The 24,653-nt window shown below is 41.5% G+C and overlaps 5 protein-coding genes and 1 pseudogene across 7 annotated transcripts; 2 read left to right on the top strand and 4 right to left on the bottom strand.

The window, feature by feature from the left end:
* Nucleotides 1–3,121: 3,121 nt before the first annotated feature.
* On the bottom strand, nucleotides 3,122–3,514 carry LOC309967308 (histone H2A type 1-D; the record flags this gene model as incomplete). Its single annotated transcript, XM_082847884.1, has 1 exon — nucleotides 3,122–3,514. The coding sequence occupies one exon, from the start codon at nucleotides 3,512–3,514 to the stop codon at nucleotides 3,122–3,124; it is 393 nt and encodes a 130-aa protein (XP_082704010.1).
* A 259-nt stretch (nucleotides 3,515–3,773) lies between these two features.
* LOC309967312 (histone H2B type 1-N) lies at nucleotides 3,774–13,625 on the top strand. 2 transcript variants are annotated; one of them, XR_014326504.1, is made up of 3 exons: nucleotides 3,774–4,241; nucleotides 10,696–10,890; nucleotides 13,608–13,625. XR_014326504.1 is itself a non-coding variant. In XM_082847888.1 (2 exons), the coding sequence occupies exon 1, from the start codon at nucleotides 3,838–3,840 to the stop codon at nucleotides 4,216–4,218; it is 381 nt and encodes a 126-aa protein (XP_082704014.1). In that variant the 5' UTR covers nucleotides 3,774–3,837; the 3' UTR covers nucleotides 4,219–4,241; nucleotides 10,696–13,505. The 2 variants fall into 2 exon arrangements, 1 of the variants encoding a protein (XP_082704014.1); XM_082847888.1 differs by lacking the exon at nucleotides 13,608–13,625 and having other exon boundaries at nucleotides 10,696–13,505.
* A 5,652-nt stretch (nucleotides 13,626–19,277) lies between these two features.
* LOC309967313 (histone H2B type 1-L) lies at nucleotides 19,278–19,658 on the bottom strand (the record flags this gene model as incomplete). The annotated part of the gene is made up of 1 exon (XM_082847889.1): nucleotides 19,278–19,658. The coding sequence occupies one exon, from the start codon at nucleotides 19,656–19,658 to the stop codon at nucleotides 19,278–19,280; it is 381 nt and encodes a 126-aa protein (XP_082704015.1).
* A 316-nt stretch (nucleotides 19,659–19,974) lies between these two features.
* LOC309967306 (histone H2A type 1-like) lies at nucleotides 19,975–20,367 on the top strand (the record flags this gene model as incomplete). Its single annotated transcript, XM_082847880.1, has 1 exon — nucleotides 19,975–20,367. The coding sequence occupies one exon, from the start codon at nucleotides 19,975–19,977 to the stop codon at nucleotides 20,365–20,367; it is 393 nt and encodes a 130-aa protein (XP_082704006.1).
* An 805-nt stretch (nucleotides 20,368–21,172) lies between these two features.
* On the bottom strand, nucleotides 21,173–21,855 carry H1-5 (H1.5 linker histone, cluster member; the record flags this gene model as incomplete). Its single annotated transcript, XM_082847864.1, has 1 exon — nucleotides 21,173–21,855. The coding sequence occupies exon 1, from the start codon at nucleotides 21,851–21,853 to the stop codon at nucleotides 21,173–21,175; it is 681 nt and encodes a 226-aa protein (XP_082703990.1). The 5' UTR covers nucleotides 21,854–21,855.
* Nucleotides 21,856–24,232: 2,377 nt separating this feature from the next.
* LOC309967316 (histone H3.1-like) lies at nucleotides 24,233–24,603 on the bottom strand (annotated as a pseudogene). The gene has a single exon. The product of its transcript is annotated as a histone H3.1-like (transcript).
* Nucleotides 24,604–24,653: the final 50 nt, after the last annotated feature.

The following is a 24,653-nucleotide window of genomic DNA, read 5'->3' as shown; positions in this document are numbered from 1 at the left end:
GTCCAGAGTCCCTGCCTTCTTCCAAGTTACTGGTCCCCAAAATCATTCAGTGTCTTCATTATTCCACCAGGTAATTAATATTCATTAACATCAGTAGCATTTATTTAAATGTGAGACTTGCTAGACTGGAGAAGGAAGTAGGAGGTACACCAAATTAATAAGGTCATGCAGATCAATTTTTTTACAGATAAATTAATATCATGAAGTGAAAAGGCAGGGTAACTCTTTACAACTGGTCTTTGCTCGTTGGACCCCTCTGATCTTTAGGCTCCTTCCTCCAGTTTAGCTACTTTGAAGTTATTCATTTGAAAATCCCTACATTTTCCTCCATGTGATCTCATCCTTGTTTAACTTTCAACTTCTTTTTTGCCTTTATTTATATCACTTATTTAGTTTATAAGGATTTTTATTATTATAGAATTAACAGAATTTTTGGACTATATTTTATGAGCTTGTCATTGAAATAGGGTCTGGGGATATGCAAATATGAATAAAACCCAGTCTCCACTCTAAAGGAATTTGTACACTAATGGATAAGATACCAAAAGTGTTCAGAATGAGCTCCCCAAAATGTGCCACATTTGCACATTGATTATTTTGAGGTAAAGGCAATTGAGATCCTGCAATCTCAAGATAAACTTCTGCCCCTCCCTTAACTACTTAGAAGGATTTGAATTGGGGGTCTTTCCCACTATGAGAATTATTACCGGAGAAAAATTTTATCTGAGTGAGCCAGCTGCATGGCAGGGCAAACTAATTACCCAATATTTGATTTTCCTCTTATTGTCCATGTGAATTATCCTCTTGTGCTTGGAAGCCACTAAGCCATTCCTTAGCTCAGGAAGGCATATTTACCTTTCTGTTTTTGAACTTCTCATGTATGTGGGGTTTCCGTATGTATGAAATTAAACTTGACTTTCTCCTGTTAATCTATCTCATGTCAATTTGATGATTAGACCAGCTAAAAGAACCTTAGAAGGGTAGAGGAAAATCCTTGTTCCCCGACAATATAAAACAAATCTAATATGGGAAGATACTGTTAGGTTCTTTCATGGTAGTCCAGAGTCTGCAGAAAGGGAAATTAATGGGAAGACCAACTCCAGGAATAAAGTTTAAATAATACTTTCATAAATCTTGTGCTGCTAAAATTGAACTGTACCTCTTATGAAAACAACTTTACAGTATAAACTATGGAGTCCTGAAAAGTTCTTCAGGATCTAATTGAAATTAGAAATATCTAAATTATTTTGGCAAGATTTTTTGAAAGTTTTGTTATCTCCATTTTTAAATACAAGTTTTACTTTTTTTCTGATTATGTAGATAGTCAAGAACAGTAAGTGCTTTATCCAATGAAATTGGGTTAATACTCCATTAATTTAAAAAACTCAGTTAACACGTGGAATTATAAGCAATGACATATCACACTTGAATATTTTATTTTATTTAAAACAAAAATTTATAGTCATTTATCAACTATTTGATTATAGGTTCATTGATTTTATCAATCAAAACCACATCAATAATTGTAAAGGTGTTATTTTAACAATGTGGTGGTTCTTGCCATGGGGAATAGAATGATGCAATAAGCAAGTGTTAGTAATTGCATGATCAATATCAATAACGATAACAACAGCATATTTTATTATTAAAAATTGAAAGAACTCATAGGCCTTCCTTGGAGCTGTATCACTTACTCTACTTGACCGTTCTACTTCTGAGATATAGTTGTTTAAAATATACAAACTCAAGTAATGCAGATGACTTTCTTTTCTTAATTTATTTATTTTTATTTTTTGGCTGCGTCGGGTCTTAGTTGCGGTGCTCGGGATCTTTCGTTGCGGCGCGCGGGCTTCTCTCTAGTTGTGGCGTGCCAGTTTTCTCTCTCTAGTTGCAGAGCTCGGGCTTAGTTGTCCAGCAGCATGTGGCATGTAGGATCTTATTTCCCTGACCAGGGATCGAACCCGCGTCCCCTGAATTGGAAGGCGGATTCTTTACAACTGGACCACCTGGGAAGTCCCGCAGATGAGTTTTTAAGAGGGAAAAATTGAATAATTAGATTCACTGATATCAGGATTCGGGTCTTCCAACATCAAATAATGAAGCCAAAAAGAAAAGGGAAAAAAGGTAACATTTACGTCCTGTTTGTGATTGCTGAGGTCACTTTTATTCCAATGAATATTATTTACATGTGATTGAGGTTCAGATTTAAATATAGGATATACTGGGAATTCCCTGGCAGTCCAGTGGTTAGAACTAGGCGCGTCCACTGCAGAGGGCCTGTGTGTGTGTGTGTGTGTGTGTGTGTGTGTGTGTGTGTGTGTGTATAAGACAAATATTTCAGGAGACTCAGAAAACCTATTCTAATGGACTAGGAATGCCATAGAAATTCATTTTCATTAAAATGTATTCAAAATGTATTCATGAGCTGATGTGGAGAGGAATTGAAGGCCCTCTCTAGCTAGGGTGACTTGGTGATCTGAGAGAAGGTGAGAGGGATGATGGTGGGGTAAAGGGGAAGCAAAAATCATTGACAGCACTAGGACTATAAGAACCTGATAAGTGATTTACAATGTCGACCTTTCCTATTTGTTAACACACACTCTTCCTAATGCAGTTCCAAACCGCCTTTACTTCACCATCATTGATGTAAACAGTCCATTATGAAATGTGTCCTCTGCCTGAAGTTACTTTTAAACAAGTAGTTTACCTGTCTGGATTACTACCCCATTCCCATTTAGGAGGGTGTGTGGTGCGCAGTAAGACTGAATTGAATTAGAAGGGAAGGTAGGCCAAAGTCGGATGGTGCTAAGTTTTTTTATCTCAGATAGATGGACAGTTGCCCCTGTAGAGGAATCACAGGGATGTTAATTTTGCTCATAAATTTAACCTAAATTATGTAAGCAGATGTTTTGCTTTTTGGAAGGCATTTAAGGTTATTAAGGAAAATAACCTAGATGCAAATGACTTAGCCAAACTTTGTTCTAGGATTAATTTCCAACAGCATCTTGCTTTCCAAAACAATGCGACTTTGAAAGCACAGCTCCTTTTGTTGATAAGGTGGGTGGCTCTGAAAAGAGCCTTTTGGTTTGGAAAGATTTGAGTTGCAAAGAACGACGTACTTCTACTTGCCCTTGGCCTTGTGGTGGCTCTCGGTCTTTTTGGGCAGCAGCACCGCCTGGATGTTGGGCAGAACGCCGCCCTGAGCAATAGTGACTTTACCCAGCAACTTGTTGAGCTCCTCGTCGTTGCGGATGGCCAGCTGCAGGTGGCGCGGGATGATGCGAGTCTTCTTGTTGTCGCGGGCCGCGTTGCCTGCCAGCTCCAGGATCTCGGCCGTCAGGTACTCCAGCACCGCCGCAAGGTACACCGGCGCGCCGGCCCCGACCCGCTCGGAGTAGTTGCCCTTGCGGAGCAAGCGGTGCACTCGGCCCACGGGGAACTGGAGCCCGGCCCGCGAGGAGCGAGTCTTGGCCTTGGCGCGAGCTTTGCCTCCTTGCTTGCCACGTCCAGACATACTGAAAGTAGAAACCCACCAATATGAGTTAGGTCTGAATAGATACAGAGAGAGCTACTCTACTTATAGTTTTCACTGGGCGCGAAAATGAAGGTGTACCATTGGCTAAAACTAGTTTTATTTAACCCAATGAAATCGGATTTTGAAATACACTTATTTTGATTGGACAAAACTGTTACGTGCTGTTTCCAGGATTCACCACCAATCAGACGCTCGACTTTACTCACTGCCTCCTTTGTTTAAGAAGCTGTGAAGGAAGAGGGCTCAGCCTGGTTCTTGTTCTTCCTGTAATTTTTGAACTGCTTGGCAGTTAACTCCGCGCCATGCCTGAACCGTCCAAGTCTGCTCCGGCCCCGAAGAAAGGCTCCAAGAAGGCGGTGACCAAGGCTCAGAAGAAGGACGGCAAGAAGCGCAAGCGCAGCCGCAAGGAGAGCTACTCCGTGTACGTGTACAAGGTGCTAAAGCAGGTCCACCCGGACACCGGCATCTCGTCCAAGGCCATGGGCATCATGAACTCGTTCGTTAACGACATCTTCGAGCGCATCGCGGGCGAGGCGTCGCGCCTGGCGCATTACAACAAGCGCTCGACTATCACCTCCAGGGAGATCCAGACGGCCGTGCGCTTGCTGCTGCCCGGCGAACTGGCCAAGCACGCCGTGTCCGAGGGCACCAAGGCCGTCACCAAGTACACCAGCTCCAAATGAGCCAGGCCGCAGCGGAGCGAGCGGTAAGGCTAGGCCCACACCCCAAAGGCTCTTTTCAGAGCCACTCAATCTTCTGAAGAGAAGTGGCACTCACTTTATGCAGCAGGTGTTTGTTATTTGGTTCAAAGTATAACAAGTTCCGCGATTCCTTTTTTTTTTTTTTTTTTTTTTGGTCTTTAAACAGATTTATTTTCTCGCAGTTCTGCAAGCTAGAGGGCCAAGATTTGCTGTCAGCAGGGGTGGTTTATTCTGAGGCTTCTCTCTTTGGTTTGCAGATGGTCATCTTTTCTGTCTTCATTTGGTCTTCCTTCTGTTCGCGTTTCCTCATTTTCATCTTGTTAGAAATTACTTCCACTACAATGTAGGTGGTGCTGCAGCAATACTCGAGATATTTTTATATGTTTTATGTCGAGAAGGGGGAGGTTCATTATCAGACACACACGTAGTGAAGAAGGCAAAATGCACTTTGTCCCATAGGAAAATCCGCTCGCCTTTAAGTTTGAACCCGGCAGAAGTTTTTGCTAACAATGGCTTGAGCGCTCCATCCTTAACTTTATTTATTTATTTATTTATTTATTTAGTGGTACGCGGGCCTCTCACTGTTGCGGCCTCTCCCGTTGCGGAGCACAGGCTCCGGACGCGCAGGCTCAGCGGCCATGGCTCACGGACTCAGCCGCTCCGCGTCATGTGGGATCTTCCCGGACCGGGGCACGAACCCGTGTCCCCTGCGTCGGCAGGCGGACTCTCAACCACTGCGTCACCAGGGAAGTCTTCCATCCTTAATTTTAACGTGTACATACCTGGCTAATGAATTGCTTGGCACACAGTAAGAAAGGTACCAATCGTTTTATTCACTTATGTTTTCTTTGGGGAGAGGTGCTGGCTCTCCTCCCCTTTCCCTGGGTTTGGGTTTGCCAAATATTAAGTTAGAAAGGCAGAAGAAAAACAAACGGAAGTGAGAATCCAATTCAAATTATCGCACACATCAACCAGGTGCCACGTTTATCGATAGCCAATCCAGACGCTGCGCGCGCAGTTTGAAGTTTACCAACGGTGTCCCTCATGAGTCTATCCTAATTGGGAGATTTCTGGGCCACGCGGCTTTGTTGGAAGAACTCTGCCATTTTCTCCACTCCCTAATTTCTCTGAGTGAAATTTCTCTGTATGGGAGGGATTAGGTCCTACTCCTGCCTTTACTGTGAGGATCCTCTCCATGTTTTCTTTCTTTCTGCATGTCACTTGCATTTACTGTTTCTCTATTAATCGGAATAAATTTTTTTTTAAATAGAGAAGGGCTGTTTCCCTATCCTCAGTTCGGGAAACCAAAATCCATCTCTTCATTTTAGGCCCTTAGGAATGAATGGCATATTTAAAACTATTTTAGTCTTTACAGGGAATCAGCATGGAAATGCTTCCCCAAAAAAGTATGTTATTCTACAAAATGACCACTTGATGCAAAAATTACCATTTGTTCATATTGCATATGAAAATACATAAGTGACCTAATATGTTTAATTTGCAGTATGCCAAGACAAATGAGTGACTAGCCATGAAAAGTCTCTTAAGGACTAAAGTCTTACGATGGAGAAACTACTTTGAATCTTTGCTTAAGGGCTTACATTCAGAATTAATAAGTATGACCTACATCTTTGCAAAGTGTATTATATTATTTTTTCTAGGTGATTTATAATTTCAAATTTCTGACTTTTTATATTAGGCATATTAAAAAGAATAATTTTAATGTAGGTTATAATAAAGCATAGAGACAAAATATTTCCCAGAGGATTTCCTCATGTGCTTAGAATAAAGAAAAATATCCATTAATAAATTAAGGGTTTTTTAAAATATGTTTTAATTCTTTAAAAAATGACTTTTTTTATATCGTGTCTGCTTTAATTTCTAACGTCCTTGCACATGTCCAAGAAAAAAGAAAAGAAAACTATAAAGTTACACCTCATTTAATACTAGGAATATGTATATGTGATGTGACTCTGGAGTTGCACCTAAAATATAGCTCAAATATATCAGTGTCTTTTACTAGTTGGTTCTTGTGGAACAGTGTTTTGAGAATATGAACTGTATAAAAATATCGCACTCAAATTTGGTACGTGACATTGTATAAATGTAACACTGGACTTTTAAAAAATAATTTTTTAAAGAAATTTTATGTGCATAACATTGCTAAGTTTATTTTATTTTTTGCCTTATTTTCCTCATGTGTGGAATGAGACCAACAAATACTACCTCAGATGCTCATTGTATTTATTTATTTTTGGCTCTTTTGGGTCTTTGTTGCTGCGCGTGGTCTTTCTCTAGTTGCGGCCAGAGGGGGCCACTCCTTGCTGCGGTGCACCGTCCTATCACTGCGGTGGCCTTTTCTGCGGAGCATGGGCTCTAGGCGCGCGGGCTTCAGTAGTTGTGGTACGCGGGCTCAGTAGTTGTGGCTCGCAGGCTCTAGAGCGCAGGCTCAGTAGTAGTGGTGCATGGGATTAGTTGCTCCGCAGCGTGTGGGATCTTCCCGGACCAGGGCTGGACCCCCTGTGCCCTGCACTGGCAGGCGGATAATCACTGCGCCACCAGGGAAGCCCCTAAAAAATAATTATTGATATTAATTTGATTGTATTAATTTGATTGTAGCTTCGTTTTAATTTACTCTTTCTTCCCCAACATTTTAAACTGATATCTTGAAAATAAACTAGTGAAATATTAAGATAACTCTGTATGTTTTAATGTATTTGTATTTGGCCAAATAGCTGTATTTGACCAAAAATCTTAAGAAATTGAAATTCAGTGCTGCCTGCAATTAAAATAATTACACCATAATATGAGTGTGTGCATGTATGTATATGTACATATATTTATCCATATACATATTATATACACATAAAATATGTTTTATTTATACACACATTACTAAAATATGTTATATTTTAATTTTTCCAACACTCTTACTCCAAGAGGGTGACAAAAAATATAAAAGCATTGACTGTCTAGTGTCTGATTATTTTAGGCTCTTGGTACAGAACAGCAGTGAGATGGAGAGTATAGAGCCAAACCTTTGAGATTTTTAGCTATACCATTCCATTAGCCAGGATACACTTTATACATGCATACATATATATTAAGTTTTAATTTCTATTATATTTTAATTATATTTAATGGAATTAATAGAATAATCAGAAAGTGGAAAGTGTTGGAAAAATTAAAATTTCATTTTCTTTTAAAATAACTGGTGTACAGATGATAATAACTGGGAGAATCATTTGGGACAATGCATTGCAAAAAGAAAACATAGTAAGAGCATCCTCATGTTTATGAGCTGTGGACTATATTAATTCTTCCAAAAGCTCAAAGTGAAATATTAAAATTACTAATGTATTATGTGTATCTTAGAAATATATATCTGGATAAAAGTCCATTGTATGTTTTATAAAATTTTTAATAATACTGTTTTATAAACACATTGTTTAGATAAGCAGCCCAAACTCTAGTAAATTAACCTTGGTGAGGTGACGTTTTATATGGCAGAGAAGAGTGAAGCTATCAGCTCAAGAAGAAAAGTGAGTTTGATTGAAAAAAAATTTATTTGGGGACAAGATAAAGCGCTTTCTGTGAAAAGAGTAACAAGCACTTAGCCTTTAAAAACAGGGTTTTTAATGTGTCATCATAGTGTTCTCAAAGTCATCTGATGCAGCCAGGTGCATGACGCAAAACCCTGGTATGGAGATTTCCACCTCTATTCAAGAAACTAAATTCCTTGAAGAGGAACTGATTACAAGTTTTGAGACAAGGGAAATTCTGATGGGTCTAGAACACCATGCTCACTGAAAGCAAGGATGATCTTCCATGTTTGGAGTAACAATAAAGAGAGTTAAGATGAGAGTGGCAAGAAAACCTGAAAGAATCCCCACGGTGTAAGTAGTGCTAACTTGAGAATTAAAACTAAACAAACAGAACAGTTGTAGTTTACTGGAATAGATTCAGCATGTAAAAGCCATGAATCCATAATAAGCAATTGGAACAAATACTATGATGAGCTGAATAAGAAGTTTACCTGGTGTGTCTCACTATTCATCTTTTCCAAAGTCTTTGTGCCCTGTGTCACTGAGATGAGCATCTTCTTCTCCAGAAAGTGCCTGGCTTTACAGTCTTAAGGTTCTGTTGTACTTATATTAGGGGAAACTCCACCTTCTGCAATGCTATAGGATCAAGTCTCAAAAAAGAGCTCCCTGAGAAACTCGATGATGCTTTGTTCAATAAAATTTCAGGAGAGCAAATTGCATTTTAATGATTGCCATTGTTAGAAATCAGTCCAAACGCTAATAACCAAGGCATTCTGAAATTGTCCTGTGTACCAGCTTCTGCCACAGCCATCCCCAACACTACCACCAACAATGTGGTTACTAAATAAATAAATAAAATGTTAGCTTTCTCTTTGTCCTAAAGGTAGTGGTTCTCAAAATGTGGTCTGGGGACCCCTGGGGGTCCCTGAGATCCTTTTAATGGGTCTGTGAAGCTAAAATTATTTTCACAATTATCCTGAAACTTATTTAAAAGATACTTGCAAAATATAGAACAGTGCTAATCTTCTTACTAATTTTTTAATTTTGAAAAATATAGCTATCTTCATAAAATATGTATGTTGAAAAGGGTTTATTGTAATTTTTAAATGAATTAATAAAACAAATATTCTTTCAGTTTTAACTTCTAGTAAGGTAAATATCAATAGTAGTAACCTACAGAAACACAAATTCTTCGGATCCTCAATACTTTTAAAACGTGCATGGGTCGAAAACTTTTGAGAACTGCTGCCTTAATAAATTATGTCACACTAGAACTGTTTGATTTACTGTTTTTCAAATTATTTGGAAATAATTCCCTGTGTGCTTATGCTACTATCTGAATACACAGATCCGTTTGCTTCATTTTGCTGTTATGTTTAGGGATTTGGCTTTTTAAAATTTAACCTTATCCTTACATAAAATATTTTTACATAGTTCCAAGGTCAACTCAAGCTATGTTCAAAGAGGTCTTTCTCTTTTAGCCTATAGCCTCTCTCATAAGTAACAATTTTTAATGTTGTGATTTAACTTCCAATTATTTGTTTGTTAATTATAAGCATGCATTTGTGTATTCTTAGTTCCCCTCTATTATATTTTTTAATATTTATTTTATATTTATTTATTTATTTGGCCGCCTCCGGTTTTAATTGTGGCATGCGGGATCGTCGTTGAGGCATGCGGGATCTTTCATTGTGGCGTGCAGGCTTCTATCTAGTTGTGGCGTGCGGGTTTTCTCTCTCTAGTTGTGGCGCACAGCCTCCAGGGCGCGTGGGCTCTGTAGTTGTGGTGCGGGTTCCAGAGTGCGTGGGCTCTGTAGTTTGCGGCACGCGGGCTCTCTAGTTGGAGCGTGCGAGCTCAGTAGTTGTGGCGCGCCAGCTTGGCATGTGGCAGTTGCCCCTTGGCATGTGGGATCTTTAGTTCCTTGACCAGGGACGGAACCAGCTTCCTCTGCATTAGAAGGCAGATTCTTTACCACTAGAACACTGGGAAGTCCCAGTACCCCTCTACTAGATAAACAGTAACATCTTACACATAATTTTCTCTACCTTGGGTTTGTTTTTGTTTTTGTTTTTTTTTCCTTTAAAATATATATCCTGAAGATCATTCCACAATAGTATATGGAGATTTTCTTATTTTCTAGCTGCCTAGTACTCTGGGCTTTCTTCTTTTTCTGATTCTTGGCTCTGTAATTCATTTTCTTGCTAGCTGCCTGACCCTTCAATCAGATGTTTTCTAGTTGTTCTAAGCATCAGGGTTTATCTGAGTTGCCTAGTCTATTATTACTGGACATAGGATCAAGGTATAGTATTTGTTAAAATGTTTTTTTTAAATGTCAACCCATAAATTACTCTAGGACTTCCAATCCTTAAAATCTTTAAAATGCAGTTGTGTAAAATTGATATGGGTCACTGCAGGCATACCCTTTGGTCCAGCGATAACTCAAGGTCTTGCTAACGATGCTCAAGTTAGCACATCAGTTGCCATAGTGGGTTAGTTGTTCATGATCAAAGAAGTGAGATGGTAAATTGAATGTAAATAAATACTAGTCACAGGACTAGAGGAAGAGACTAAACACTGTATTGTTGGTTCAAGAAATCAGGTTTATAAATTTGAAGAAATCAATAACTTTTATGAAGTGTCTGTGAAGCCCAAAATTTAAACACACAGAGATTAACTGCAATACCTTATCAGTAAATGGTAGTAGGATATACCTTAAAAAGTATAAGTTATATTTGAGTCAAATCTCTTGAAGTTTAGACATTTCATTCTGGCTCCATTTTTTTGCAGTGTCCACACCAAAGAGCTTAACATTCAAACACCTTCACCTCACTGTCAAGGACATTTTTATCAAAGCTACCATCTCTTCAGTCACATCTTTTTTTCCTTGAACTTTCGCTTATGCCTTGTTTTCCAGAGCTACATCCATCACTTCGTGCTTGAGAAGGGATCCTTCTGAAGTCATCAGAACAATTAACCTCATCAGAGCACTCAGAATGACATCTACTATGGATTCTCCGCTTCTGCCATCCTGACAATCCTCTGATATATTTTTGTTGGAACCAAAATCTTGGTGGAGGGAAATCCCTGAACAACATCCTGACTTCTTAAGGTGGGATGCTTATCTCCTTAGGCTACATCAGACTGTAGTTGTTGCTTACTTCAAGCCTAGTGTTAAATTTTCACAGTGGCCACACCATGGAACATAGACCTCTACAAACCACAAACCATGACTTTCAATCATTTTTCAGTTGTAATTTGATGGAGTTAAGAAATATAGAAGAATATATACCATTAATCTGCACCGTGCCCTGCTGCTCCAGTGTCCCGGACCTCAGTCCTTCCTATGTAGGAAGATGATAGCCTGCAATAGAACTTTAAGGCCACTCTCATTCCATACCTATTTTCTAGATGAACAAACTGATGCACAGAGAAGGGGAGTATTTTGTCTAAATAGCTAGAGGATCAATGACAGAATCAGTTTATAAGCCTCGTGGTAGTGGCCATCAGTATACAAATGATAGATTTTGTGGTCTTTTGTTATCATCAAACTAAATTCTTTCAAAACAAATGGAGATGACTCATTCATATTTGTTTTAATAGTGAAAAAGATGCCATTCTTTATTTGAAAAAAAAAAAAAAAAGATTCTCCCTCTTGTTCCCAAGAACAGGAAAGGAAAAAAATGTCAATTTTTTTTTTTCTTGGAGAATACTGGTCAAATTCTCTTTGGAGGATCCTATAGCTCTACCCTATCATCATCATACAATTAATAACTTTTGCCTTTCCTGTGGGAAACAAGGATGTATAGCAAAGTCTGCCTGTTGATTATAGTACTGAAATTAAGACGAACTAAGCTCTGTCTGTAACTTTTCCAGAAGACAGTGTTTGAAAATTGCAACTTATACTCACAATGCTTGCAGACACCCTGTATTTCAATTGTTGGAAATATGTACCACCAAGGAGCAGAGAGAAACCTGCCCCCTGAAATCGTACCACGTGAGACATGGACTTGTTGTTATATCTCTTATCTGACCATTATTTCTGCCTTGAAAGCAGTAATGAAATAGACAAGAAGAGGCCTCTCCCTGAAGCAGCAGCCCCCCCTGGGAAGACCCTTTATACTCATTCTCCCAGAGGGTCAGCAATCCAGGTTTGCCCAAGTAAAAGGCAAGTATCACTGTGGATGAGACCTGAATGCTGCTTAATTATTTGCAATAGATACAATGTAGTTATTTTTAAAGTAGACATTTAAACATTAACCTATCCTTATTCTTAGTTTCTTTTGTCCTCCTCATTCCAAAGAACCAAAACTAGGCCTAGTCCGGGGAAGGTAGTCATACACCCCTGATTTCTATTGGCTGTTCTATTTAAAGTAAGGCAGCTATTATGGGGAGAATTTTATCTGCCTCCCCCCGCCTCGCTAAACCCTCAGAATGTAACCATATTTAGGGATAGAGTCTTTAAAGAGGAAGTTAAATTAAAATGAGGTCCTTGGAAAGTGGTTAGGTCCTACTCCAATATGACTAGTGTCCTTTTAAGAAGAGGAAATTTGGACATAGGCAAGTACAGAGGGAACACATGTGAAGATGGAGGGGGAAAGATGGCCGTCTACAAGCTAAGGAGAGAGGCCTAGAACCCATCTTTCTCTCACAGCCCTCAGAAGTAAACAGCCCTGCTGGCACCTTGATCTCAGACTTCTAGACTCCAGAACAGTGAAAAAACAAATTTCTGTTTTTTCAGCCACTCAGACTGAGGTACCTTATTATGACAGCTTTAGCAAACTAATAAAGCAGCCAATATGTTACGATAATGTTACAATCCCAATCCTCTGTCTCTTTAGCTGTAGACCAAAGATACCACTAGCACTTACCTCATTAGATTGGAAAAATAAATTAGATAATGCACGGTATCCAAAGATAGTACACACTTAATAAATGACAGCCAATAACTACTGGGATTTTTCCCCCTATGCCAAAAGCAAGATGTAAGTGCCATACAGTTTACTGCTTAAGGGCAGATCCTTGAGTGAAGAGCCATGACGTAAACTCTGACATTCAATAATCCCTCAAATGACAAAATATTAGAGCAAACGAAATGAAGAACTTCCAGATGTACTGGAGATAAGCAAGAGAAATACATGAACGGGAATAAAATGCTGAAAATAGCAAAACCAAATAGAGCACCAAAGGAAGGTCATTCTGATAATCTCAATTAATAAAGAACCTACTCTAAAGCAGCCTAAACAGGTGGAAGGAACATAGGCCCTGGAAAACCTTTTGTGACTGAAGTTCTGCCCAATGCTTGTTAGCTGGTTATCTTGGATACTACTTCAGTGAGCCTGTGTGTATGATCAGGCCACACAAGATGGCTGTTCTCTTGCTCTCTGTACATCCCCTGATCGAACAGTCCCTGCTTCACCTCACCCTACTCACAGGACTGACCTTTCCTCTTAATCATAGAGCTTATCAGTATCTGCTTAAGTGCTTGCCCCGGCTCCAACCAGAAATTTTTCTGATTCTTAGAACAGAACGGCTCCAGCATGCTGGGTTATTAAAGGGAAATATCTGCCCCCTTGATGGCTGTTAACCAAAGGGACGGTGAGGGATGTCCTCTTCTGCTGGTTTCCCCAGTAACTGATGAGCCCACCTGACATCAGTTCCCCCTATAATTGGTACACTGGTACACCCCCCACCCAACCCCCACCATGAAGACTGCTGCCATGTCCTGTCTGCTGTTGGTACGGAGTGGGGAGTCACTCTAGAACTTTGCTTCAGACGTGTAAGATCCCCTGTTCAATAAACCATTGATGTCTCTGTTGCTGTCTCCAGGCATTTTTTTTGGTCTCAAGGCTGGGCAATTACAGGACTTGGAGGCCTACAGGGTGCAGCCTAACACTGTGATTCTTCTGATTACCTGTAAAATGGAGATAATAATAAGGCCCCAGTTTTCTTAGAAGGATTTTATGAGATGATGTACCCTGCTTCCAAGTGTGTTCTTGGGACCCAGGTGAGGTGCACAAATAAAAGTTACTATGGGGCTTCCCTGGTGGCGCAGTGGTTGGGAGTCCGCCTGCCGGTGCAGGGGACGCGGCTTCGTGCCCCGGTCCGGGAGGATCCCGCATGCCGCGGAGCGGCTGGGCCCGTGGGCCATGGCCGCTGGGCCTGCGCGTCTGGAGCCTGTGCTCCGCGGCGGGAGGGGCCACAACAGTGAGAGGCCCGCATACCGCAAAAAAAAAAGAAGTTACTATGAAAAAGACATTACATAGATTTTTTTTCTTTCAACAAAATAATGATTAAATAATATGAGAAACAAAAATAAGTATAACTTAATAAATGTTCCACCACAAAGTGAGCTTCCCTGGGTCATATAACTTTATATTTCCTGAGTTAGACATATAATAGTGGCTCAATTAAATAGTACATTAATTAACCAGTATTTTCTCAGATCTGTACTAAGCATTACTGGGGGCATGGGAAATTATCATAAGTAGTATGTGGACTTTGGTGTTTAAAATGTTGAAACAGAGAATGAAAATATCATTCTCTTTTCTTCTCTCTCTAAATCTTTCTGATTAAGTAACTGGGAAAGCATTAATTTGGTGCTAGCAGATCTTTAAGGCCTTGCAAACACTTGTTAATCCTTGCCCCCTTCCCCAGTCTTTCAACTTTATAACAAAGAACAAGTTTCAGACTCAAAGTAGTAGACAGCAAATAGCATATAACTGAAATTGAATAATATATACATATATTTACATATTTATATATTGTTTTATAGTTGTATTCTGTTCATGGTCAGAGGCAGGAATTTTCCACTATGGTTGTCTTTTAAAATACATTGATTTCATTTTTTCTTTTTTTTTTCTTTTTAGGCTGAGCAGCCCTGCTTGCAGGATCTTAGTTCCCCGACCTGGGATCGAACCTGGGCCCACAGCAGTGAAAGTGCAGAGTCCTAACCACTGGACTGCCAGGGAATTCCCCTAAAGAATATATATATTTTTAAATATTAAGTAAACAATAGTATAGATTGCACCCTGATACAGAAAAAATCATAAAAGTGGAACTCAAATAACTAACTGAAGTTTGAACAATACTGAATAAAATAAGCAATGTCATAAACCAGTAAATGGCAAAATGGCACTATTGTTATATTTTATACTTCTATATAAATTAGATCTATATATGTTATATAAATATATAAATTATATATTATAGCATTAATATAACACTACTTATATATAATTGTATATATAAAATGTAATATAATTAATATTTATTATTATTACATCAAACTGTATTTAATATTAACTGCTGTAGGAATTTGGAGGGAGTAATATTATTCTGGAATGTGGCAATCTGGGAAAGTTTCTTGGAAGAGGTATAACAAGATTTGACCTTGAAAGAAAGGATCGCTAAGGTTTCAGTTGGTATATTATCAACTAAATATGTTGGGTAACACATTGTTCCAAAATTGAACAGCTTAAAACAGCAAACATTTATTACCTCATAGATTTTCTTAGGGTCAGGAACCTGGGAGCAGCTTAGGTGGTAGTCCGATTCAAGATCTCTCACAAAGCTGCAGTCAGGTCATCTAAACTTTAGATTCTAAAGACTTGACTGGGACTGGAGCTTCTAAAGTCCAAGAAAAAGCTTGTTTATAATGCTGTTGGCTGGAGGCCTCAGTACCTCGCCATGTGGATATCTCTATAAGGTTACTCATGACAAGGGCTGGCTTCCTTCCTCTGGAACAAGTGATCCAAGAGAGTGGGAGTTATCAAGATGGAAGTCTCTTATCGAATCTTGAAAGTGACATACCATTACTTCTGTCATATCCTGTTGACCATAATGCTGGAGCAATGTGGGAAGGGCACAAGTATTAGAAGGTAGGGGTCACTGGGTGCCATCTTAGGGGCTACTTCCCACAGTGGGCACAGAAGAGTGTGCCTCTCAATCCTCACAGCCATCAGCATTAGCTGGGGAATTTCAAATACCCCAGATGTCCAGGCCCCTCCTCTGATAAATTGAATCAGAATCTCTAGGGGCAAAGCTCTGCAGTAATATATTTTTTCAAAGTTCTACCAGCAAGTTTGATGCATGATTAAAATTGGGAACCACTGGACACAAGAGGAGTGAGAAACTAGGAACGTAAAAGTGAGAGTGGCCCTTTGATTATTACCTAGTTACATGGATAATGTACCATGAGAAGAAATATGCGAGATTTCGCTCTCGTGGCTTGAGACAAGGGTGGAAATAAGGCCAGAAAAAACTAAAGAAGTTGGAGAAAGGTTAAGATTCAGGAGTGGACACATGTATTAAATGGTGGGTATGGGTTTGATGTTTGAAAGAACATTATTTGTCAGTGGCTCTTGTTTGTGTGGTCCCTGGTGGCCCCAAACTGGAAACAGATTCAAAATCAGTGATTCTTCCACAGGAATTTGCTCAGTTCAGGAGGCTTTGGAGAAGAGGACTATTCTGGAACAAAAAGTAACTGTTGGGAGTAAAAGGCCTGGAGTTCCTATATCTGTAAGGAAGGGTCTGGTACTTCTCTGGGGTCCCTGATGCCCTGACTTGGCCTGGTAGTCCTTCTCTCTGACCTCTCTGAGAGGTTGCAGCAAAGAAGTAAAATGACACTTCCACACAGAGCACCATGCCCGTTGTCCTTTTGAAGTCCAGGATCAGGGGTCAAAATGAGTCACAGCTGGGCTTCCCTGGTGGTGCAGTGGTTGAGAGTCCGCCTGCCGATGCAGGGGACACGGGTTCGTGCCCCGGTCTGGGAAGATCCCACATGCCGCGGAGCAGCTGGGCCCGTGAGCCATGGCCGCTGAGCCTGTGCGTCCGGAGTCTGTGCTCCGCAATGGGAGAGGCCACAACAGTGAGAGGCCCGCGTACCGCAAAAAAAAAAAAAAAAAAAAAAAAAAAAGAGTCACAGCTGATCACCCAAAACCTACAGCTTTCTGCAGCTACTAAGAATTTGAAACATATAAGAATGAAAGCCAAAGCCATTATGCTGTCATATAAGGTCCTACACATTCTGGAAGGCCCCATTCCCAGCACCGTTTCCCACCTCCAGCTATTTTGCCACTTCAGTCCCAGTCACATTGGCCACCTGCTGTCCCTTGTCTAACACCAGATATTTCCCCCTTACCCCCACATATACATTCGGGGTCTCTTGTTCCTGCTTCCTTCTGCCTAGAAGAATCTTCCCCAGTGGCCCACTCCCTCGTCTCTTCATCTTTGTTAAAATTTCACCTTCTTGATCAGCATTCTGTGATTATGTTATTTAAAATGGAAGATAACAAAACCATTCTTTATCTTCCTTTTCTGCTTTGTTTTCCTCCCAAATGTTTAATGTTCATTATCTTCTGACACTCTTTTTTTGTTGTTGTTTTGTTATGTGCGTGTCTGTTCCCACATTAGAAAATAAACTGTATCTGTGCGTGACTTCCTTTCTGTTTAGTTCATTGATATATTTCTGGCACCTAGAAGAGTTTATGGGACATAATATGTGCTCAACAAATATTTATTGAAAGAAAAAATGAACTAGAAAACACTGTACGGGCTGAACTTTGAGATTCAGTTTGATAAATGAAGATGACCTTAAGCCTTTCAAATGCCAAATAGATGTATAAGATTCCTTTTTAATATATACAAAATATGTGCATAATAATTCTTAGACATTCACAAAGCAGTCTCACTGATCCTCACAATAGTCATGTGACTAGGAATTGCTGTTATGCCCAGTTTACAGATAGGGAAACTGTGTTTCAGAGAAGCCAAAATCTTGGCCTCTTAAAGTAAGTGGTAAATGTTTTAGGAATTGGTCTCCTAATTTCAAGTGTAGGTCCCATAGGCCAATCATAACAGTGGACACAGGTAATGTTGATTAAAAATGAATTATAAGGGAATTCTCTGGTGGTCCAGTGGTTAAGACTCTGTGCTTCCAATGCAGTGGTCGGATATCTAGATCCCACAGGCCATGGCACGCACCACCCCCAAAAAAATTGTAAAATAAAATGCTAAATACCTAAAGAATACTCTAGAAATAAATCACACTTCCTAGGTCTAATGGAGATAAAGGCATAAAGATATAGGAAAGACTGGGAGGTCCTGGTTTGCATATAGACAGGGTGTATGTGTGTGGGAGAGGTTGAAATAAAAAGGAAAAAAACTGGAGAAACTTCAAGAAGGTAAAACAATGCAAGTTGGAATAATCAGAGAGGCGATTAGATTTGAGATTGGCTTTGCAGGACAGACAGGATTTAGATGGTAGAGGAACTGGGGCTTAACAGAAACAGAATGGAGCACGGCTATATGGTACATTTCAGGAAATAACTATCTTTCTAGGCCTGATATTAGTCATGTCTTCACTACATCAATAACAATTCTAATTTCATATTCACTGTTAATTGATGTAGTAAAGAAATGAACTAATATTAAACTCCATAAATATTCTGCATATTTCTAGTGACCTTTTTGAGGCTACAGGGAAGGCAATCACTGGCTTTTGTCTACAGTTTTGGCTTAACTCTCCTTTGTTCCTGAGCACATAATTTCAGCCCCAATTTTGTGCTTTCTATTCCCAGAAGCCCAAGGCCTCCTGTCCTTTAATGGGAAAAGATTGAATAATATCTAGAAAAACAGTGAAGATGTTGGGTTTTACCATCTTAATATCTGATAGTCTGTAGCATGCTTGGGACTTATATTTCCACACTGATTTTTGAGAATGCCTAATTAGCTCTGAAATACGGGCCTAAACACCGGGAGATTGCGCTTCCCCCTTGGAGAAAAATGCCATCCTTCAGGTCTCAAAGATTGCCTTTTCATTTAGAGTTTCTCCCTTCTTAAAAGGGGAAAAAAGGTAAAGAGGAAACAGAGTGAGATGAAATGTGGAACTGACTCAGTAAAGAAACTGATACTCTAAATTCTTTTTCCCAATTAAAAAATTTGACCATGTAAAAATAATAGTGAACAGAAATGCCATTCCCAAAAACTTAAGAATGCAGCAGGATCAAATTACATGAAAAATCTAAAGGGGACACTACCTGCTTGTTTTCCTTTAATCCATTTTTTGGGGTGATATTTATAAAGCACGGTGAGGGTCAGGGCATGGAATGGCAAGTGTACAACTGCTGAAAAATAATATAAGTAAACGTTCAGTTAAAGAGCATTTGAAATTTGCTAGCCACTAACTTAAAGACTGATCCTCAGAGTAAAGCTGAGCTGGACAGTAAGTGAAATAAGCACAATAAAATTCGTTTTGGGTGATGGCTGTAACATGTACAACTTGTTATCAAGATCATCTTATTTGAAGTGCCACAAACCCAAAATCTAATTTGTTGCACAAATTAAGCAGCATTTACTAAAGGCTTCAGATTAATATTGCTTTTGTCTACCTCTAAAGCTGTTTAAACTAAGTGCCAGTTCTCTTTGGAAAGCGTGGATGGCTCTGAAAAGAGCCTTTGGATATGACGGAACCTGATCAACTGCTTTGCAGCCAGTGGCTCACTTGGAGCTGGTGTACTTGGTGACAGCCTTGGTGCCCTCGGACACGGCGTGCTTGGCCAGCTCGCCGGGCAGCAGCAAGCGCACGGCCGTCTGGATCTCCCTGGAGGTGATAGTCGAGCGCTTGTTGTAATGCGCCAGGCGCGACGCCTCGCCCGCGATGCGCTCGAAGATGTCGTTAACGAACGAGTTCATGATGCCCATGGCCTTGGACGAGATGCCGGTGTCCGGGTGGACCTGCTTCAGCACTTTGTACACGTATACGGAGTAGCTCTCCTTGCGGCTGCGCTTGCGCTTCTTGCCGTCTTTCTTCTGAGCCTTGGTCACCGCCTTCTTGGAGCCTTTCTTCGGGGCAGGAGCGGACTTGGCAAGCTCAGGCATGGTGAAGTGGCGTTAACAAAATCCTCGAGAAACAGAGTGAGCAATGGGCGAGGCGAGTCCGTTTCACTTACAACAGCATATTCAAATGACACTTAGTAAAGTTCTATGTCTGATTGGCGAACACTGCTAATGACGTCATTATCAACTTTGTCCAATCAGAACGCGCATTTAAAGGACCGACACGTCTCTTTTAAAACGGAATTACTACTTTACCCAATGGAATAGCTTCTTTTTCGCGCCCAGCTGCAGCTATAAAATGTGCGATTTTCTTCTTTCACCTTAGTTGCTTCTGGTGTAGGCTTTAAAATACTGCATTATGTCTGGACGTGGCAAGCAAGGCGGCAAAGTTCGCGCCAAGGCCAAGACTCGCTCTTCTCGCGCCGGTCTCCAGTTCCCCGTGGGCCGAGTGCACCGCCTGCTCCGCAAGGGCAATTACGCTGAGCGTGTCGGGGCCGGCGCACCGGTGTACTTGGCGGCGGTGTTGGAGTACCTGACGGCCGAGATCCTGGAGCTGGCGGGCAACGCGGCCCGCGACAACAAGAAGACGCGCATCATCCCGCGCCACCTGCAGCTGGCCATCCGCAACGACGAGGAGCTCAACAAGCTGCTAGGGAAAGTCACCATCGCTCAGGGCGGCGTCCTGCCCAACATCCAGGCGGTGCTGCTGCCCAAGAAGACCGAGAGTCACCACAAGGCCAAGGGCAAGTAAGGCCTCAAGAGCAACGCCTTCGAAACCAAAGGCTCTTTTCAGAGCCATCTACTTTTTCTGCGGAGGAGCTGGGACAGTAGTTTCATTTAATTCCATTGTCATTATTGCCTGGGGAAATTATTTCATGTAATTAATTTGGCAAGCAGTTTGAGCCACTTTTCGGACCTCCTAGTCATGTCCTCGGAATGTCAGGAAGATATCAAGAGCTTTGGTAAGGAAGTGAGTGCAGTGTCAAGATGCAAAATCAAAGTATCTTTTTTCTTTAAGGGCCCCTGAGGACAATCAAAACACTTTCTCAGCTTATTTGCAGTATAACTCGACCTCTGCCAGTGCTAAAGTTATGCTCTGTGACTTGATTCCTGCAATATTAAATTAAAAATAGATGTGTGCAGTGAATTTAGGTGGCGCATAAACCGGAATAAAAATGTCTACCATTTGAACAGGAACAGTTGACCTATCTGAACGTGACGCGGGCTTTTTAACTTTAAAAAGTTCTTTGTAGCTAAACACCTAGGAACCAAAATGTCTTAAAATGGTCAACTCACATTTAACATGTTTGTGGACAATTTTGCAGGTTCCTGGATGCAGGTCAGATTTTCTAACTTTGTTATGTTTTAAAAAGAGTGTGTTTCGCTTTGAGTTCCAAGCAGGAGCAAAGGTGAAAACGTTTAGTGGAAGTAGAGGGCAAGCAATTTTTTCTTGGCGGGTGGCTGAGAATAATGTTACTCAGTGCACAGCTGTTTTCAGAGATCTCTGGGTGGCTCTGAAAAGAGCCTTTGGGGTTTGCGTCTTAAGCGCCAACTTCCTACTTCTTTTTGGGAGCCGCCTTCTTTGCCTTTGCAGCTTTGGGTTTTGCTGCCTTAGGCTTGGCAGCTTTGGGTTTCGCCGCTTTTGGCTTCACTGCCTTAGGCTTAGCGGGGCTTTTGGCAGCCTTCTTCGGCTTTGCCGCGGCTTTGGTTTTCTTGGGACTCTTGGCCACCTTTTTGACGGCAGCGGCTGCGGGCTTCTTCGCCTTCTTGGGAGTCTTCTTCACTGCTTTCTTTGCTCCCGCAGCCTTCTTGGGCTTCTTAGGGGTGGCCCCTGCGGGTTTTTTCGCTTTAGTAGCCCCCGCCTTCTTGGCCTTCGGCTTGGCTTCCCCGGTGGGCGCCTTCCTATTGAGCTTAAAGGAGCCGGAAGCACCCGTGCCCTTGGTCTGCACAAGGGTACCCTTGCTCACCAGGCTCTTGAGACCCAGCTTGATTCGACTGTTGTTCTTCTCCACGTCGTAGCCGCCAGCTGCCAGGGTCTTCTTGAGCGCTGCCAAAGAAAGGCCATTGCGCTCTTTGGAGGCGGCTACAGCCTTAGTGATCAGCTCAGAAACTGGGGGCCCGGTCGCCTTGCGCTTAGCCGCGCCACCGCTCGCGGACTTCTTAGTAGACTTCTTCTTGGCAGGAGATTTCTCCACCGGCGCCGGGGCAGCCGTCTCAGCAGGAGCGGTTTCCGACATGGCGACGGAAGAAACTGCTAGAAGAAGGGAGATTCAAAACCCAAAGAGCAAGTTTTGCAATGCTACCTTGCTCGGGCCCGGGGCTTATATAAGCCGGTGCTGCCCTGTGATTGGTGGAGCGTCCGATCCACCGCCCTCAGGCAGCCGGCTCTCGTGGTTGGACTCCCAAATTGTGTTTGTTAGTCCCAAAATTTGATTAAATGCTAAAAACAGTGGTACAGAATTTGACTCTCTGAAGCTCCAAAGGAGGAAAACAGCCTCCATGTTCACATACTTGTTTATGTTTTTATGAATCACGCGCAATTAATGAAAGATATTTTTAAAAATCCCTTAAGCTTTTCATATGTGTCCATCAGGCGTACGGCATCGAGCTAGTTAGTTGCATTGTTGCAATAAATTTTTACTAAGTACCAAGTGAACGTTTTTTAAAAGGTTTTGTCCCTAAGTTCGGCCTTTGATTTTTGCAAGAGGAAAGACACTAGGTTCCGTGGTTTTGCCATAAACTTTGTTTCAAACTGCGGCAAGTAACACAGGCGCAGGACAGCTGGTTGCCTACAGCCCCAAATTAACCATATAGATCTTACTTTAAAAACCGGTTCTGCCTCCCAAGGAGTTTCCACGTGCCACTGTCTTTAGAGAATGGGATTTTGCCGCTAGGAAAAGTTCTGTTGCCAAAGTGACTTCTTCCAGGAGGAATAGAAATTGCTTTGGCTACAGGATCCAATGACCTTCATTCAAACAAATTTGGTTTGTTTTTGATTGAGATGCTTTCTCTCTTTAATTCCTAAGCGAATCCAATAAAATAAGAACAAAGAAAAATGCTTAACCCCGATAATGTATTTTAGAAAAAACCCTGAAACCTGCTAAAAATTATTCAAGGGCTTCCAGTAGCCCTCGAAAGCGCAAACTGTTTAGATGGCATGGGACTTTGTCCCTCTTTCACGGTGCTTTTCCCAATGCTCTCAAACTCCTTACCTCCATCAACATTTAACAAATTACACGGTCAAAACACCCTCTTTTGTAGGACATCAGTGTGGATATTTTTGTGTGTTTAAGTGAAGATAGACCTGTATCTTCCAGTGAAATAATTGGCCACTGACTATAAGTGTGGACTGGCTCTTAAGGGACTGGAGGTTATAGAAGTTTAAGAGAATTCAGGAAAACATTAACATCCAAGGGAACTGATACAATAACCAGGAAGTGGAATGGAGGATGAAGTTTGCTATTTATTGGGAGGTGGGAGGGGGAGGCATGGACAGGATTTTGTGCCTGGATGGGGTGATGATTAGGATCTCTCATGCAATCAACAGTTCTCCCCTGTGAAAAACTGTAGGCCAATACACTTCATCTCTTCAGGAACTCCTGGAGTTGAAACTATAGCCTACTATGGCCAAATCTAGACAGTGGCCTATTTTTGTATGGCCGTCGAGCTGAGTTTTTCTATTTTTAAATTGTATTTTTAAAAAACTGTGACAGACTATATGTTGCCTGCAAAACCTAAAATATTTACTATTTGGCTCTTTTGCTGTTTTGTATTCCTTCTCACAGACACAGTTCATGGTGTGTTGCTACAGGCCTGCCTTTCAGAACTATGCAAATCGAGATCTAAAAAGGAGATCTTAACAAGAAAATGTTCCAACCAAGTATTTCCCACTTTTTCAATCACAAAACTTTCAGAAAATTTGTGAAGAGGTTGGGGGAAGTCATGCTTTACAGGAGAGAAGCATAATAAAGAGAGCTAACATTCATTGAGCATTTAACTGCCAGGAACGAATCTAAGCATGCCCTACAAACCAATTCGTCTGCTACATTTTACAGCTGTTCTAGGTGAGTCCCAGAGAGATGAGTAATTTGGCAAAGATTATACAGCTAGTAGTAATTGGCAGCTGTGAGGCTTGAACCTCGACCAGTATTTCTTTCTGCAACAGGAAGGCAAGAGGCACATTTTCTGAAGTCAAGGAGCTAGGGTACTGGGCAAAAACAAACAAAAAAACCCTTCATTTGCCATTTACACAATTATCCACAGAAACCAATAAACTTTCACAAGGTATGGGCCAGTTTTTCTTCAGTCCCTTCGTGTAGCCAAAGGCTTAATGGTTGTATCACTTTAAGTATGCTTCCCCAGAAACAGCTCAATAGGCTGACTAGGATCACAGAATACAGACCTCTGTCTGCAGCTTTATCTCCAAATGTGCAGCACTAAAGTGACACAGCAACAATTGAGCCCACAACAGCTATTTCATCAAAACTCTCCTGTCATTTTTCTTTTGGGGATAACATGTATCCTCTAGAATGAACAGTTCCTTTTTGGTGACAGTTGAGGGGCTCTGAAAAAAGCCTTTTCGGATGAGGTATATGTAATAGGAGGCGGTGTAAGATTTAAGCCCTTTCCCCGCGGATGCGACGGGCGAGCTGGATGTCCTTGGGCATGATGGTGACGTGCTTGGCGTGGATGGTGTCCTCGAAGAGCCCCACCAGGTAGGCCTCGCACGCCTCCTGCAGCGCCATCACGGCCGAGCTCTGGAAGCGCAGGTCAGTCTTGAAGTCTTGCGCGATCTCGCGCACCAGGCGCTGGAACCGTAGCTTGCGGATCAGCAGCTCCGTGGACTTCTGGTAGCGGCGGATCTCGCGCAGGGCCACCGTGCCGTGCCGGTAGCGGTGCAGCTTCTTCACGCCGCCTTAGTGGCCAGCTGCTTGCGCGGCGCCTTGCCGCCTGTGGACTTGCGAGCGGTCTGCTTCGTGCGAGCCATGCACAAGCAGCACCAATTACTTTAACAGTAGTAACAGGACCCAGTCGTCC

Source organism: Leucopleurus acutus, assembly GCF_964270905.1.
Source record: "Leucopleurus acutus genome assembly, chromosome: 10".
NCBI lineage: Eukaryota > Metazoa > Chordata > Mammalia > Artiodactyla > Delphinidae > Leucopleurus > Leucopleurus acutus.
Note: the sequence above shows the minus strand (reverse complement) of the source record. Positions and strands in the feature narration are given on the sequence as shown.